The sequence below is a fragment of the Pygoscelis adeliae genome, unplaced genomic scaffold (genome assembly GCF_000699105.1).
Source record: "Pygoscelis adeliae isolate BGI_AS28 unplaced genomic scaffold, ASM69910v1 Scaffold65, whole genome shotgun sequence".
Taxonomy (NCBI): Eukaryota; Metazoa; Chordata; class Aves; order Sphenisciformes; family Spheniscidae; genus Pygoscelis; species Pygoscelis adeliae.
Genome location: NW_008824864.1, coordinates 2455688 through 2469103, shown reverse-complemented (window position 1 = coordinate 2469103; position 13416 = coordinate 2455688). Strand labels below are relative to the sequence as shown.

The 13416-nt window shown below is 37.9% G+C and overlaps 1 protein-coding gene across 3 annotated transcripts in view; it reads left to right on the top strand.

Annotated features, from left to right (window-relative positions):
• The window catches only part of CCDC91 (coiled-coil domain containing 91), a 167056-nt gene that overhangs the window by 42296 nt on the left and 111344 nt on the right, over positions 1-13416 (top strand). For all 3 annotated transcript variants that reach the window (XM_009324345.1, XM_009324346.1, XM_009324344.1), the window contains exons 5-6: positions 213-401; positions 2359-2463. In XM_009324345.1, coding sequence (XP_009322620.1) covers positions 213-401; positions 2359-2463 — 294 coding nt within the window. The remainder of the gene's footprint in view (positions 1-212; positions 402-2358; positions 2464-13416) is intronic.

Sequence of the window (13416 nt, the reverse complement as noted above, 5' to 3'; positions counted from 1 at the left end):
TATTCCATTGTTGGAGCTTTCCTTTTGGCTAGCACATCCTACATATGAGAGTGTGCATGGCCAGTTGCAGAGAAGTGTGGTTTCAAAAAAGTAACCTTACTATTTACAGTTCTTAAGTTCTGTAATGTCATCTGGAAATGAAATTTGACTTGACTGGAATGTTAAATTCCCTTTACCATTTCCTTTACTGTTTTGTTTCTTGTATGAATTAGATTCAAGCAGATATTGCAGTTGCCTCTCTGAATGTAATTGAAGACAAGACTTTAGTTACATCGGCCATTGCTTTGGTTGATGCTGAGACACAGAGAACAAATGAACCAAAGGGCTACCTTCAACAAGCTGTTGCAAACCTAGAAATCAAGCTTTGCACTGCTGAAGAAGAAAAATTAAAAATTAAAAAGGTATGAATAGTTTTTTAATGAAAATGTTGGGCATTTATATAGGATTTAAATATAGTTGGAGCTGGCAGAGATTTGCAATGTATTTTTTGTAGAAATTAGCCAAATTCCAGAGAAATTGGACAAATTTAGCCAAAATACATTTTTTTCATGTCTGGTGTCTATTTTAGGCTGAATTTTTCTAAAGTTTCAGGGAAGAAAAAAAAATTTTCCTGGAGTGGGGAAAAAAAAAAAGGGGGTGGGGAAGACAAGTTTTCTTAGCATGGAGCCATGTGGTTAGAAGGTGTAGTGGTTCCCCCGTGTTCTGGGAGTGAGTGTGTGGTCACTGAAGTTGAAAGTGCCTTTGGCTATCTTTATGAACATAACACTTTTTCTGGGAGCTCTGGTAACTAAATTCTTCATATTCCTTCTGACCTGAATATGATAGAGTACCAAGCAGGCCTATGCCTGTAGTTATGTGTCTGAGTTAGCAAAAGGTCACTGAGGCATGGGAGAGTAAGCTTAATTCCTACTATTCTTAATACTGTTCCTTGATAGCTATCAAGGTGTGCTAGGGAAGAAGGAAATGGCTTGTTGGAAATGAAATGAGGATGAGTAACTAGAGCCAAAGATGAGGAGGGCTGGAATGGATTGATTTTTCTAGGAATTAAGTGTGTAGAGGAGGGCTGGAAGGGAAGCATGAATGTAGACTATGAGAGGAGATAGGTTGAGAGCTAGGCTCTGAATTGAAGAAGTGTTGCACAGTTTCTGTCTCTGCAGTTGAATCAATGACTTTGAATCTCAAGAACTGTTTTTATTATTTTGTCCAATTTCGTCCAGGATTGAACTAAGCAGACCTGCTCTTTCTGTCCTCCTTATGACCCTCTCAGTTGTGCCTTTGTTTGAATAGCTGTACAGGGATCTGGCAGGTCATTTGTTTCTACGCTAGCTTCCTGCATGGCTGCAGAAATAGTTGTTCTTGAGCAACTGAAAGGGTGCCAGCAGCTTATGTATAGTAGGAATGAGTTTGGTAGGAGCAACAGCTGCTTTAAGAAAAAATAAAAACCTTTAGCTCTTTCTATAGCAAATAATTTTGAAGTTTCAGTAGTGTCATTCTCCTTCCTGTCTATTGGTTCATGTTGGGCAGGCTTCTAGACCGGCTGTCTGCACGATCTCAGAATATTTTAAAATTCATTTTGGAGGTGTAGGTAGAGATCATTAGGGCTGTATGTAATGGGGTTTCTGCCTTTTTAGTGAAACCATTTGCTAAAAGTACACTTAATATGCTGCTTTTCAAATGCAGAAAGACAGAACAAGCTATTAAAAATATGGAAATAAGTAGAATAGAAAAGTTCCAGTTGGAAGGGACCTACAACAATCATCTGGTCCAACTGCCTGAGCGTATCAGGGCTGACCAAAAGTTAAAGCAAATTATTAAGGGCATTGTCCAAATGCCTCTTAAACACCGACAGGCTTGGGGCATTGAACACCTCTCTAGGAAGCCTGTTCCAGTGTTTGACCACCCTCTCAGTAAAGAAATGTTCCCTAATGTCAAGTCTGAACCTCCCCTGGCGCAGCTTTGATCCATTCCCACACGTGCTATCACTGGATCCCAGGGAGAAGAGATCAGCACCTCCCTCTCCACTTCCCCTCCTCAGGAAGCTGTAGAGAGCAGTGAGGTCGCCCCTCAGCCTCCTTCCCTCCAAACTAGACAAACCCAGTGACCTTAGCCACTTCTCAGAGAACATGCCTTCCGGGACATGCCTTTGATTTTAAATACCTTATACTTGTTAAAAATATTGTCTCAATTTAAAGACTGCAATCAGAGTTTTCTTGCACAGCCCTTTATCTCTGTGTATATTATGATAGCAAATGTCATAGTCTTCAGAAATGAAATTAGTTGGAATGATTAACTGAATCTGTATTTTCACAATTTGCAAATGTTTGTAACTTCACATATTTTATTTTGTCAACTTTATAGGAATTAGAATATTTACTGGAAAAACATAGTATTCTAGAAATGGATTTATTGAAGGAAAAAAAAGAAAACTTAATTTCACATCAAGATCATTACAAGACACTCCAGGTAATTTCTTTCTTGTAATATCTTACTTTTTTTCAGGAGGGGTTTGTATAGAGTATATTTATGTCCAATAAATATTCTGTTAAGTATCTACAGGCCTGCTTCAAAGCCTTCTGAATTTAAAGAATTTCTAAGGTCTCTAGATCAGAGCCTGACTTTTGACATTAGCGAGAATATAGGTTTAATAGTCCACTTGCATAAGTACATTATTGTAACTCAGATCACTCATCCATATTATGATCTATTTCATAGAACAGATAAAAAGAAAACCACTTTGCACAGTAGATGTGTGTTTAACAGTATGACTTAGCATGTTCTAGAGTAGCTATGGCCAATTATTTGTAAAGTATTAGCTGACTTCAATATGGAATAGTTTGTGTTGCATAATAAACATCTGTGAAGTGTAATAGATGCTAGACAATGGAATTAAAATTGCTTCCATTGCAAAAATCAACATTGTTCATTAAATACACATGTGAAATCTCACATACAAGACAAATTTTTCATTGAAGATTTCAGTCTTTGTCCAGTGTTGTAGCAGGACAAACTAAATATTATAGACTTAGAACATTTAAAAAGTTTCTTGTTGGTAATTCAGCTTCACTTAATTCTTTTGCTGCTGTGGATGGTTTTTAAGTCTCTACTGCATTGTTTCCCATTTGTACTTAAGGGTTGCTGTAATAACTTGTAGTGAATTCCTGGCTGCAGTACTTCCTAGAACTTACGGTAATATAATAATCTAATCTTTTTTTTTCTTGTTTATGTGTGTAACATCCTACTCAATGAAAGAAATGTTTGCTTAGCTATGTTATAAAAATAAATTTTGCTTAAAAACCTTCTGATCTATGGAGTATCATACTGGCTAAATCATAAACTCTTGACAACAGAATTAGTGGATTTTATTTTTTAATACTTTCACAATGCTCTTCAAGCACAAGTATTTAAGTAGTGCAAATGTTACTGAGGTTTGCAAGTATCAGTCTGTCTGTATCATACCTCTTTGGTACTACAGTTTTCAAGAATGGCAATGAAAGGGTCATAACCTTCAACTTTGTAGAAAAACTCATGTACTTCCTCTTGTTGTCTTCTGGATATAGCCAGAATCGAATCAGAGAAGAAAAGTGAGTCATGCTTCTAAGAGCTGACAGTTAAAATTACTTTCACGAAACTTGAATGTTGGATGTCTTCTGTTAGTACAGCTTTTAATGCCAATTCCTTTTGTCTTTCTCCTTTGGCTCCTACAACACTAGGGTCAACACCTGTGGCCGCACACTGAGTAAATCTGGCAGCTACACAGTACAGATGTCTGTCTCGCTAGCATTTCTTTTTCCAGTAGAAACAGCTGGTTATTAGTGTTGTTGACTTGAAAAGCTTAAAAGCAGACTATAGTGGTAACTCTGGCATAGCTTTGGGAACTCTCAGGATAAGACTTCCAACTGAATCAATTCTGGCATCCCAAGCTGTAGGTGTGCATTGACTTAATTCCTCTTAAATGAAATTTCTATGTTAATATTTGAGTATAATATGTAAAACAAATGCCTCATGAGATGGTTCTAACTGCTTTTTACATGAACATGCATTATCTCATGCACCTTTATATTTACTAATTAACTGACTTCTGGCACTTGTGACATAGGGAATTCTCAAAAGCTGGTTTGGAGGTAATAGAGCCAGTCAGTTACTCAGATCTTTAACAAGGTGCTATTTAGATTAGACTCTTTTAGTTTTTTGTGAAGTTACCGTGCTTAGTTCTGAGAGAAGATTTCATTAATCTTTGTCAACTAAGCCAGTAATTCTTTTTCTTTCATCTTTTCCTATTGATTTCTGCCTCAGTCAAGGGTGACAGTTATGTTACCACAGTTTTGTTGTCACAAAATTGTTTCAATAAAATACGCTTTCAGGCTTTTTTGATAGAAAAAATGTATTTTGAAAGACAAGGTAGGAAAATAAAGCATATTACAGATGTTTTCTGAGTTGGGTTAGCATGCTGAAGTGAATTGTGTTCTGGACCAGTCACAAACTTTCTTCATCGTAGGTGTGAAAAAAGCCTTATATTTAATTTGGTAGCACTGAAAATGGAAGAATTGAAGGGGAGTGATAATCACTGCTCCTAATCGGGGGAGGGCAGAATTCCAAGTCTTTGGTATAGTGTTAGCATTTAACCAATGGAAGACAATGGAGTGTTGCCACATCTATGCTTGTGTAAAAGAGAAAAGTTCTGTGTTTCATCTAAATAAAATTAGCTTTAAAAAAAATCATGACTGAACAGAGCGTGTAGTATTTTCACATTCTTAATGCTGTTTCCATATGTTACTGCAACAACCAGAGACAGTAAAGGGGCAGCAGTGGGTTTATAAAGAGAATAAACAAATTGCTATTAACTAGTATTATAGAGTTGCTTGGATATTTAATGCAATGGTCTCTTTGAGATATTGAATTCATACAAGCTGGTAAAATTAGAGTTATGATTCCCACATTCCCACTTCAGTGTTTGTAGTATTTAAGAGGCAGAATAACACACTGTAATTCTAACTTCTTTGCATACAAAATGTAGCTGAGTTAAAATTGCTGTGGGAAGTGTAATTTTAGTTTTCCTGACTTGTGTGCAGTGTTGCAACCATAAAGTTGCATAAAGGCAATTTAACCTTATAATTCCTTGCTTATTTAGACAGGAAGGAAACAGGTGCAAATGTATGTCTGACTTTTTTTTTTGGTCGGTATGTCAGTCTTATTTTTTCCCTTTCTTTGATCACATAGTCACACATATATTCATCTCAACTTTTAACACCTCAGCTCTTCTCTAAATGTGAGGTGCTGTATATTTTAAAGACATTTAGTGCTAGCAGGTAATACATGTTTTTGACTATAATGCAGAATTAGTGGCCATTTTAATCCTATAAATCTAAAATTTTGCTGCAACCCCATTGCAATATGTTATAGAAATGAATCAATGCTGCATTTTAAAACTACCAGACCCCAATTTGTAATATAGTGTAAAACCATCAATAGCAAAATGAATACTCCTGTTTAGTAGGTGATGTTCTCTTATTTGCAAATCGGAGAGGGAACATTTAATTTGAGAAGGGAAAATAGTGCCTGGCTTCTAGTGCTCTGAGGAGGAACTTAATTCTTTGGACAGATTGTTTAGCTGATAAGACTTCTGATGTTTGGTCTATCTACAGACAACTGTTTTTGATGATTCACTAAGAACTGGATCATACTTTTCCCATGCCATTTCTTTGATTTGCCGCACAGTCGCATTTGCAGTAATACTGCATTGCTGCTGGAAAATTCTAGTTGCGGTTATACACATTTTTTCCCATCATCAACCCTTTCTGGAAGTTAAACAGGCTGGTTTTTTTAAAGAACAATATAGTTGATGTGGTGTGATCCTTCTTTTTGAAATAGATTCTTTTTTCTATTGGCAACTGACATCTATTCTTCTAATTTAACAAATCTGTACTTGTTTTGAAAGCACCAAAATTTTTTTCTTTTGGAATCCTTTGTTTCTCTTCCACCTTTTTTTAGGGACTGTCTTTTAAATTTTTATTGAAAAAGTGACTTCAATGTGCTTATTTTATTTAGCAGTATTCCTGTTGTTGTAAAAAGTCATGATTAAAAATGAATTAGCTTAATACTATAATTTCATTTTGAATTATATTTTTGTGTGTAAAAAAGCAGGTCAAATAGACTCCCTGTTTAAATGATGTTTTAGAAAGGTAGGAGAGGAAGCTTATACTGAAGAAAACATTGACAGATCAGTACGTAATGATCCAAAGAAACTTCACTAAGTCATGGAGTAACACCTCACTGGGATTAAATGGCTTGGTAACCTAAGTACAATCATTGCTGGTGTTAAGTGTTGTTTTGTTTATTTGTTTCTGTAACTGTTGATGTTTGGGGAGTTTTTCATTTGAGTACCTGTGCAAATGTCACATTAAATTACAAAGCTCCAAATTATGAGGAAAAGTACAGTTACTAAAGACAGGAAAAGGTAAACTTGAGATTTTGGGCTAGTTTCTTCCCTCCTAATTCTGAGGGATGAGTTTATTTTTATTCTGATTAAAATTGCCTGATGATTTTGTGGTTTTTATATATTGGACCCATATATCACATACATTCATATAAAATAGAATGCATACTTCGTTGTGTCTGTCCCCTTGTTTTTGGAGATGGTGCTTAAAAACTTTAAAATACTTTGAAAGGTAAGAATTAAAACTTTATGTTAATGCTAGATTAATCATACAATTTTGCCTTTAAATTAAGCAGAATTGTACAAACTGATTTTGATGTACTTATAATTTAGGACTGAACATAATATGAATCTCAAAAATTGCACCTACTACATTTAAAATTTGCTTGTATTCATAAGATGTTGAAACCAGAATGTTAAATAATGTGGCTTAATGTGATGATGCCTGATTTTGTGTATGGATTGTTTTGATTTTTTTTCCTCTTTCTTTTAGTATTTAAAATGATGTGTCCTAACTGTTGCCCCGCCACCACACTTCATCAAGTTTCTTGCTTTCAGAATTGAATGAAGCCTCATAATATTTCATAATGTGTCTTAAAATTTTTTATTTTAGATTCAAACAATGTCATAGTAATCTCAATATTAATGAAATAAATGCCTGAATAAGTAAATACTAGCTCTAGTGGTTATGTGCTGAACTTCCTATAATGAAAAGAATTTCTCTTGGAGAGTTGGCATTACATTTTTGCAATTACAGGAACAAGAAACAATGTAACTAGTTTTGCCTTGATGATGGCAAAATTCAGTTTTGTAATGATGGTAGATGATGTTCCAGAAGTAAGTAGGGTTGTTAGTTGCTGAGAAGGGTAAAGCAGCTTTGGAGACTTGTGGTTTTGAGGGCTGAAAGTTCAGTGGTGTTCCAAGAAGGGGAGGAGGACAGCAGTTAAAAGTGAATAGAAGGTACTAATAGGTATTGAAGAGTGGGAAGTTAATCGTAGATATCATCCCTCCTCGCTACTCCCAATGTGATCTTGTCCAAGGGCTAGTACTTCTTCTAAGGGACCTTTTCCTGTAATGGTGATGCCATGTGGCACTGATCTGGACACAGAATGGCTGGTGTGCATAGGGCACAGATGACTGCGAGTTAGGGGTAACTCTTCTGGTTTGCGCCTTTCCTAAGGCACCTCTTCCTTCCCAGTTCCCTGCATTGTTGGATTTTTGCACCCTCCTCCTCCTCTATTTTTATTCCTTCTTCTATTTCCCTGCTTGTTCCTGACCTTGCTTACCTAATGGATAAACTCAGCCCTCTGTGCCTTCCATCTGCCTTTACCTCTTCCATTCTTACCCAGTGTTGACAACTAGGGAGTATAATATTGCCTTTAATATGGGTACTTCCCAGCATTTGAGAGAACAACAAACTGGGCTGTTTAACTTCCCCAGCCTCTGTTTTGTTGCTGATTCAGGAACACTGTCCATTTCTAGCCAGTGCTAGATGTACAATATGTGATCCATCAGCTGTCCATATTGTGAGGAGTCTCAGTGGCTGAAACCTGAGGACACATGAGAGAAATCTGAAATACACATCTTCCTTGAATAATAGGCCTGTTCATGTTGACAATAGAAAGGTGTCAAAGTTTGCCTATTTGAAATGAACACAGATGATCCCAAAGAGAAAGCTTCCTGTCTGGAAGACCCCTGTGTTGTGCTTTTAATGTACATAGGCAGTCGTCGCCTCGTATGAGCATTCATTTCCTAAAGTAATTTCAAGAAGCAATCTTGCAGTTGGATGCCTAGCAAAACAAGCTCTTGGAAGCACTTGTGGTTGAAGTAACAGGGTGAAATTGTCATGTTTCCTAATGCTAGTTGGTCATATGATGAATAAATTTTGTATCCTGTATTGGAAGATAGAACTTTCTCTGGAGGAAGCATTCCCTGTGTGTTAATACTGTAGTAAATATAGTGTACCCCCATGCAAACAGACACATCTTTATCCTGTTTTGATAAAGAAACCAATTTTTCTATTTGGGTGGATAGCTCTTGGGGAAAAAAAATAATGATAGTGGTGGAAAATAACATCCAAGAATTTGTCTGTTGCCCTTATACTGAACCTAAAATAAAGTACAGCATGAATAATCATGCTCTTTCTTCAAACTGCAGTTCACCTTTGAAATTAATTTTGTATCATTTTGACTGCAAAGGTTACCTCCATTCCAGAGAACCTGATGAAGCAGGGGCTGACAGATTTACTTCTGTTTGCAAGCTAAGTATACTTTGATGTGTTTATTACAACAAATCTGTGAACTTGGTAATTGAAGAAAATATTTATGCTTCTCTGAGATTTTTTCCCCCCAAAACATCTCTATATGAATTTAAGAGAAAAGTTACTGTTTTTATTTACTGAAACGTGATAATGTATAAGAATGCTTATAGCAAAAAAAGCATAGCTGTAGTCTGTGTTGTGCTACAGTTTCAATTAGATTTTAAATAATTTCACTTTAAATTCAGTTCAGATTGGGGAAGGAGGGTTGAAAGTATGGACTCAACCAAAGGTTGTGAAACAGATTTTCTCTTGAGCTGGCTCTGGAGATTTAGGGATGACTTGACATATCTGGATAGTGTAAAAAGCAAAAATACCATACTGTTTTGCTGTCTTTCCTATTTCTGTTTCTCAACTATTGAAGTAGGTTAAACATAACTGCTTCTATGCTTGCATACTAGCTGTGTTGAACCAGTTTAATGACTGTTTCAGTTTTGCCACACATGGGCACTAGAAATAATGTAGGCAATTTTAACATAATCTAGCTGGGATTTTAAATGGGAATTGATTAACTAATTCACATAAGAATCTTCATAAATCTCTCCAGTTTGAAAATGTCTTGTATTTCTTAATGGAAACTGGAGACTTACAGTCAATTCAGAATCTTGGCCTGGAGTAAATAATATCCAGTGTATAGCTGTGACTGACTGCTGCTTTTGATTGCAACGTTAGCAGTAAAGCACATATGAAAGCTCAGTGCTACTTTGTTTAATTAATAAATATCAGTCAAAAGGTTAGTGGCTCACAGAAAACATCTGATGGTATTTGACAATTATGTCAATGTTATATTTTTGCTATGACACTTTATAGTGAGCTCTTTGCTTCCCCTATATATCAGTTCTTAGTTTGAAAAATACTGTTCTAAAAATAATTGTGATAAAGTAGAAAAATTCCATCTAAAACATTTATTTCATTCACAGAATCCTTGCAGTTGGAAAGGACCTCTTGAGATACAGTTTCCCACAACATTCTAGCCTCTAAATTGGAGAGATATGGATTTGATGGATGGACTATTAGATGGATAAGGAATTGGCTGGATGGCTGTATCCAAAGAGTTACAGTCAACAGCTCAACGTCCAAATGGAAACTGGTAACAAGTGGTTGCCCCTCAAGGGTCCGTACTAGGACCAAGACCAATGTAATATCTTAATTAATGACATAGTGGGATTGAGTACACCCTCAGCAAGTTTGTGGCTGACACCAAGCTGAGTGGTGTAGTCAATACACTAGTGGACTAACTGTCCACCATTGCCCCACAGGTTCTTTGCAAAACTGCTTTCCTGCCATTTGACCCTCAGTGTGTACTGGTGCATGGGGTTATTCCTGCCCAGGTGCAGGACTTGGCGTTTCCCTTTGTTAAACTGTAGCCTGTCAAGGACCCACTGAATGGCAGGGTGATCAGGTGTATCACTAACTCCACCCAGTTTTGTATTATCTGTAAACTTGCTGAGCGTGTATTCTGCCCTGTCATCCAGGTTATTAAAGAAGAGGTTAGACAGAATTGGCCCCAGTATTGACCCATGGAGTACACCACTTGTCACCAGGTAGACTTTCTGCCACTGATCATAACCCTCTGGATACAGGCATTCAGCTGGTTTGAAGTCCGCCTCAGTGTCCACTTATCTAACCCATACTTTGTGAGCTTGTCTATAAGGATGTTATGGGAGACAGTGTCAAAAGCCTTGCTAAAGTAGAGATAAACAACATCCACCACTCTTATCATAGAAGGCTGTCAGGTTGGTTAAGCATTATTTTCCCTTTGTAAATCCATGATGACTATACACCTTCTTGTATTTCATGTGTCTGGAAATGGTTTCTAGGATCAGCTGCTCCATCACCTTCCTGGGGACTGAGGTGAGGCTGATGGGCCTGTAGTTCCCCACATCTTCTTTCCTGCCCTTCTTGAGGACAGGCATGACATTTGCTTTCTTCCAGTCCTTGGGAACCTCCCTTGATCACCACGATCTTTTGAAGATAATTGAGAGTGGCCTCACAATGACATTGGTCAGCTCCCTCAGCACTTGTGGCTTCATCCTGTTAAGGCACCATGGACTTGTTTAAGTCCGCTTTGTTTTAGTGTTCCCTAACCTGATTGTCTTCCACTGAGGGTTTAAGTCTTCCTTGCTCCAGACTTCCCCTTGGGTTTCAGGGGCCTGGGATTCCTGAAGGCCAGTCCTACCAGTAAAAACTGAGGCAAAGAAGGCATTTTTCATGTCCTTTGTCACCAGGGCACCTGCCCCACTCAGCAGCAGCAGGTTCACATTTTCCCCAGTCTTCCTTCACCTGTTAACTCACTTGTGGAGTCCTTTCTTGTAGCCCTTCACATCCCTAGCCAAATTAAAAAAAAACAGGTGGGCTTTGGTTTTCCTAACCCCATCCCTACATGCTTGGAAAGCAGCTCTGTGTTCCTCCTGGGTCACCTGCTCCTGCTTCCACCTCCTGTATGCTTCCTTTTTATGACAGAGTTTAGTGAGGAGCTTCTTGTTCATCCATGCAGGCCTCCTGCTGCCTTTTCTTGATTTCCTGCTTGTCACGATGGACCATTCTTGAGCTTGGAGGAGATAATCCCTGAATAGCAACCAGCTCTATTAGAGCCCTCTTTCTAGGGTTGTATCCCATGGGATTCTTCCAAGCAGACCCCCAAAGAGACCAAAGTCTTCTCTCCTGAAGTCCAGTATTGTGATCCTGCTTTTTGCCCTGCTCCTTCCCCTCCCCTGAACTCCACCATCTCATGGTCACTGCAACCGAGGCAGGTTGCCACTGATCTTCACATCCCCAGACAGTCCTTCCATGTTTTTAAGGATCAGGTCCAACAGAGTGCCTTAGAGATTGCTCCTCAGTCACCTGTGTTAGGAAGTTGTTATCAATGTGCCCCAGGAATCTCCTGGATTGCTTGTGCCCTGCTGTGTTGTCTCTCCAGCAAATACTGGGGTGGATAATGTCCCTCATGAGGACCAGGGCCTGTGAATGTGAGGCTTCTTCCTGTTGTCTGAAGAAGGCCTCATCTACATCATTTTCCTGTAGACCGTCTGGTCTATAGCAGGCATAGCGGACATTGCTGCGTCTGCCTGCTAATCCTGACCCTCAGTTCTTGACTGATCACCTACCCCAAAACATAGCTCCATGCATTCCAACTCCTCTCTCACATAAAAGGCAGCACCCTGTCGTCACCTTCCTGGTCTTTCCTTCCAGAAGAGTGCATTTATGATTCTGGAAAAGGTGTTCTGCAGGAGATTGGAAACAGGTCTTGGAGGTAGGTGCTTTTTGTGGCTGGAGTAATAGAAAATGTGTGTGTGTTCTTACAAAACTAATATATGACTTGCATCCTGTTAAATACCATCTTCTAAGAAAATATTTAGGTTGGTTTTAGGTGCAGACATAGAGGAGACAGAATGCTAATAATGAAAAATAGGTGTGAAAAAAAGTTACCTACTGTACCTGCAACTAAATTTATAAATAAGATTCCAGGAAATTTCACGGGTCACAGCAGGGTTTAAAATTATGGAACACTGAAAATGGGGGATTTCAGAAAAGGCACTTTCACAGATAGCAATGCATCTTTTTGCTGAACTGTTAAAGGTATTTATGGATATGGCAACAATCCCTTGCCCACCTCTTTTTCAAGTGTGTGCCAGATACCTCACGTTATGTCTTCACCTTTAAAAATTTTTTTTAATGTTACTCTATGTACTCTTCTTTTACACAATCATTTTTATTCAAAGTCTCTGTTTTATTAAAATTTCAGAGCTGTTTATCTTTTAGCCTGTTTTATTTTCCCCAGTTTTGATGTCTTCTTTCCTCTAAATTATTTGAATGCATTGACTAATTTACGTGTGTCACAAGTCTATCACAGCTGCTGCACATCTCTGTTTGTGCATACACAGTGTATTAAGAATGATTCATCTTCTTTTTTCTATTTAATATGGAAATTCTAATTGAGACGGTTGTGGAATGTCCAAATATATTTAACACTGATAAATTGGAGTTCTTTACCACCAAGCCTGTCTCATCAAGATTTTCACTGGATCTAGCTTTTGCAGAAATAGTATCTTGTTGCATTATTGGGGGGATACTGGAAATGTGCAAAATGTACTCAAAATTAAGGAACCCATGTAGAGTAGAACTTGGATAATTGTACTGTTAAGACAATGCTTCTAGGTCGGTTATCTGTTACTTGGCATGTACTTTCTTAAAAAATGTGGGGAACAGTACCAAAGCAACTCCATGTCTCTGGATCCACTTGAATCCTGTTTGTGTTCAATGTAAGGCATCTGAGACAGTGTAATTATAGTTAGTACTTCACCATTGCTCACTGTCAAAATACTAAATCTTAGCCAATGTTAGTCAAAATGAGTCAATACTTTAAACATGAAATACAAAAATGCTGTTAATATAGAATCATAGAATCATTAAGGTTGGAAGAGACCTCTAAGATCGAGTCCAACCGTCAACCCAACAGCACCATGCCCACTAAACCATGTCCCTAAGCACCTCATCTACACATCTTTTAAATACTTCTAGGGATGGTGACTCAACCACTTCCCTGGGCAGCCCGTTCCAATGTTTAACCACTCTTTCAGTAAAGAAATTTTTCCTCACATCCAATCTAAACCTCCCCTGGCGCAACTTGAGGCCACTTCCTCTCGTCCTATCGCTTGTTACTTGG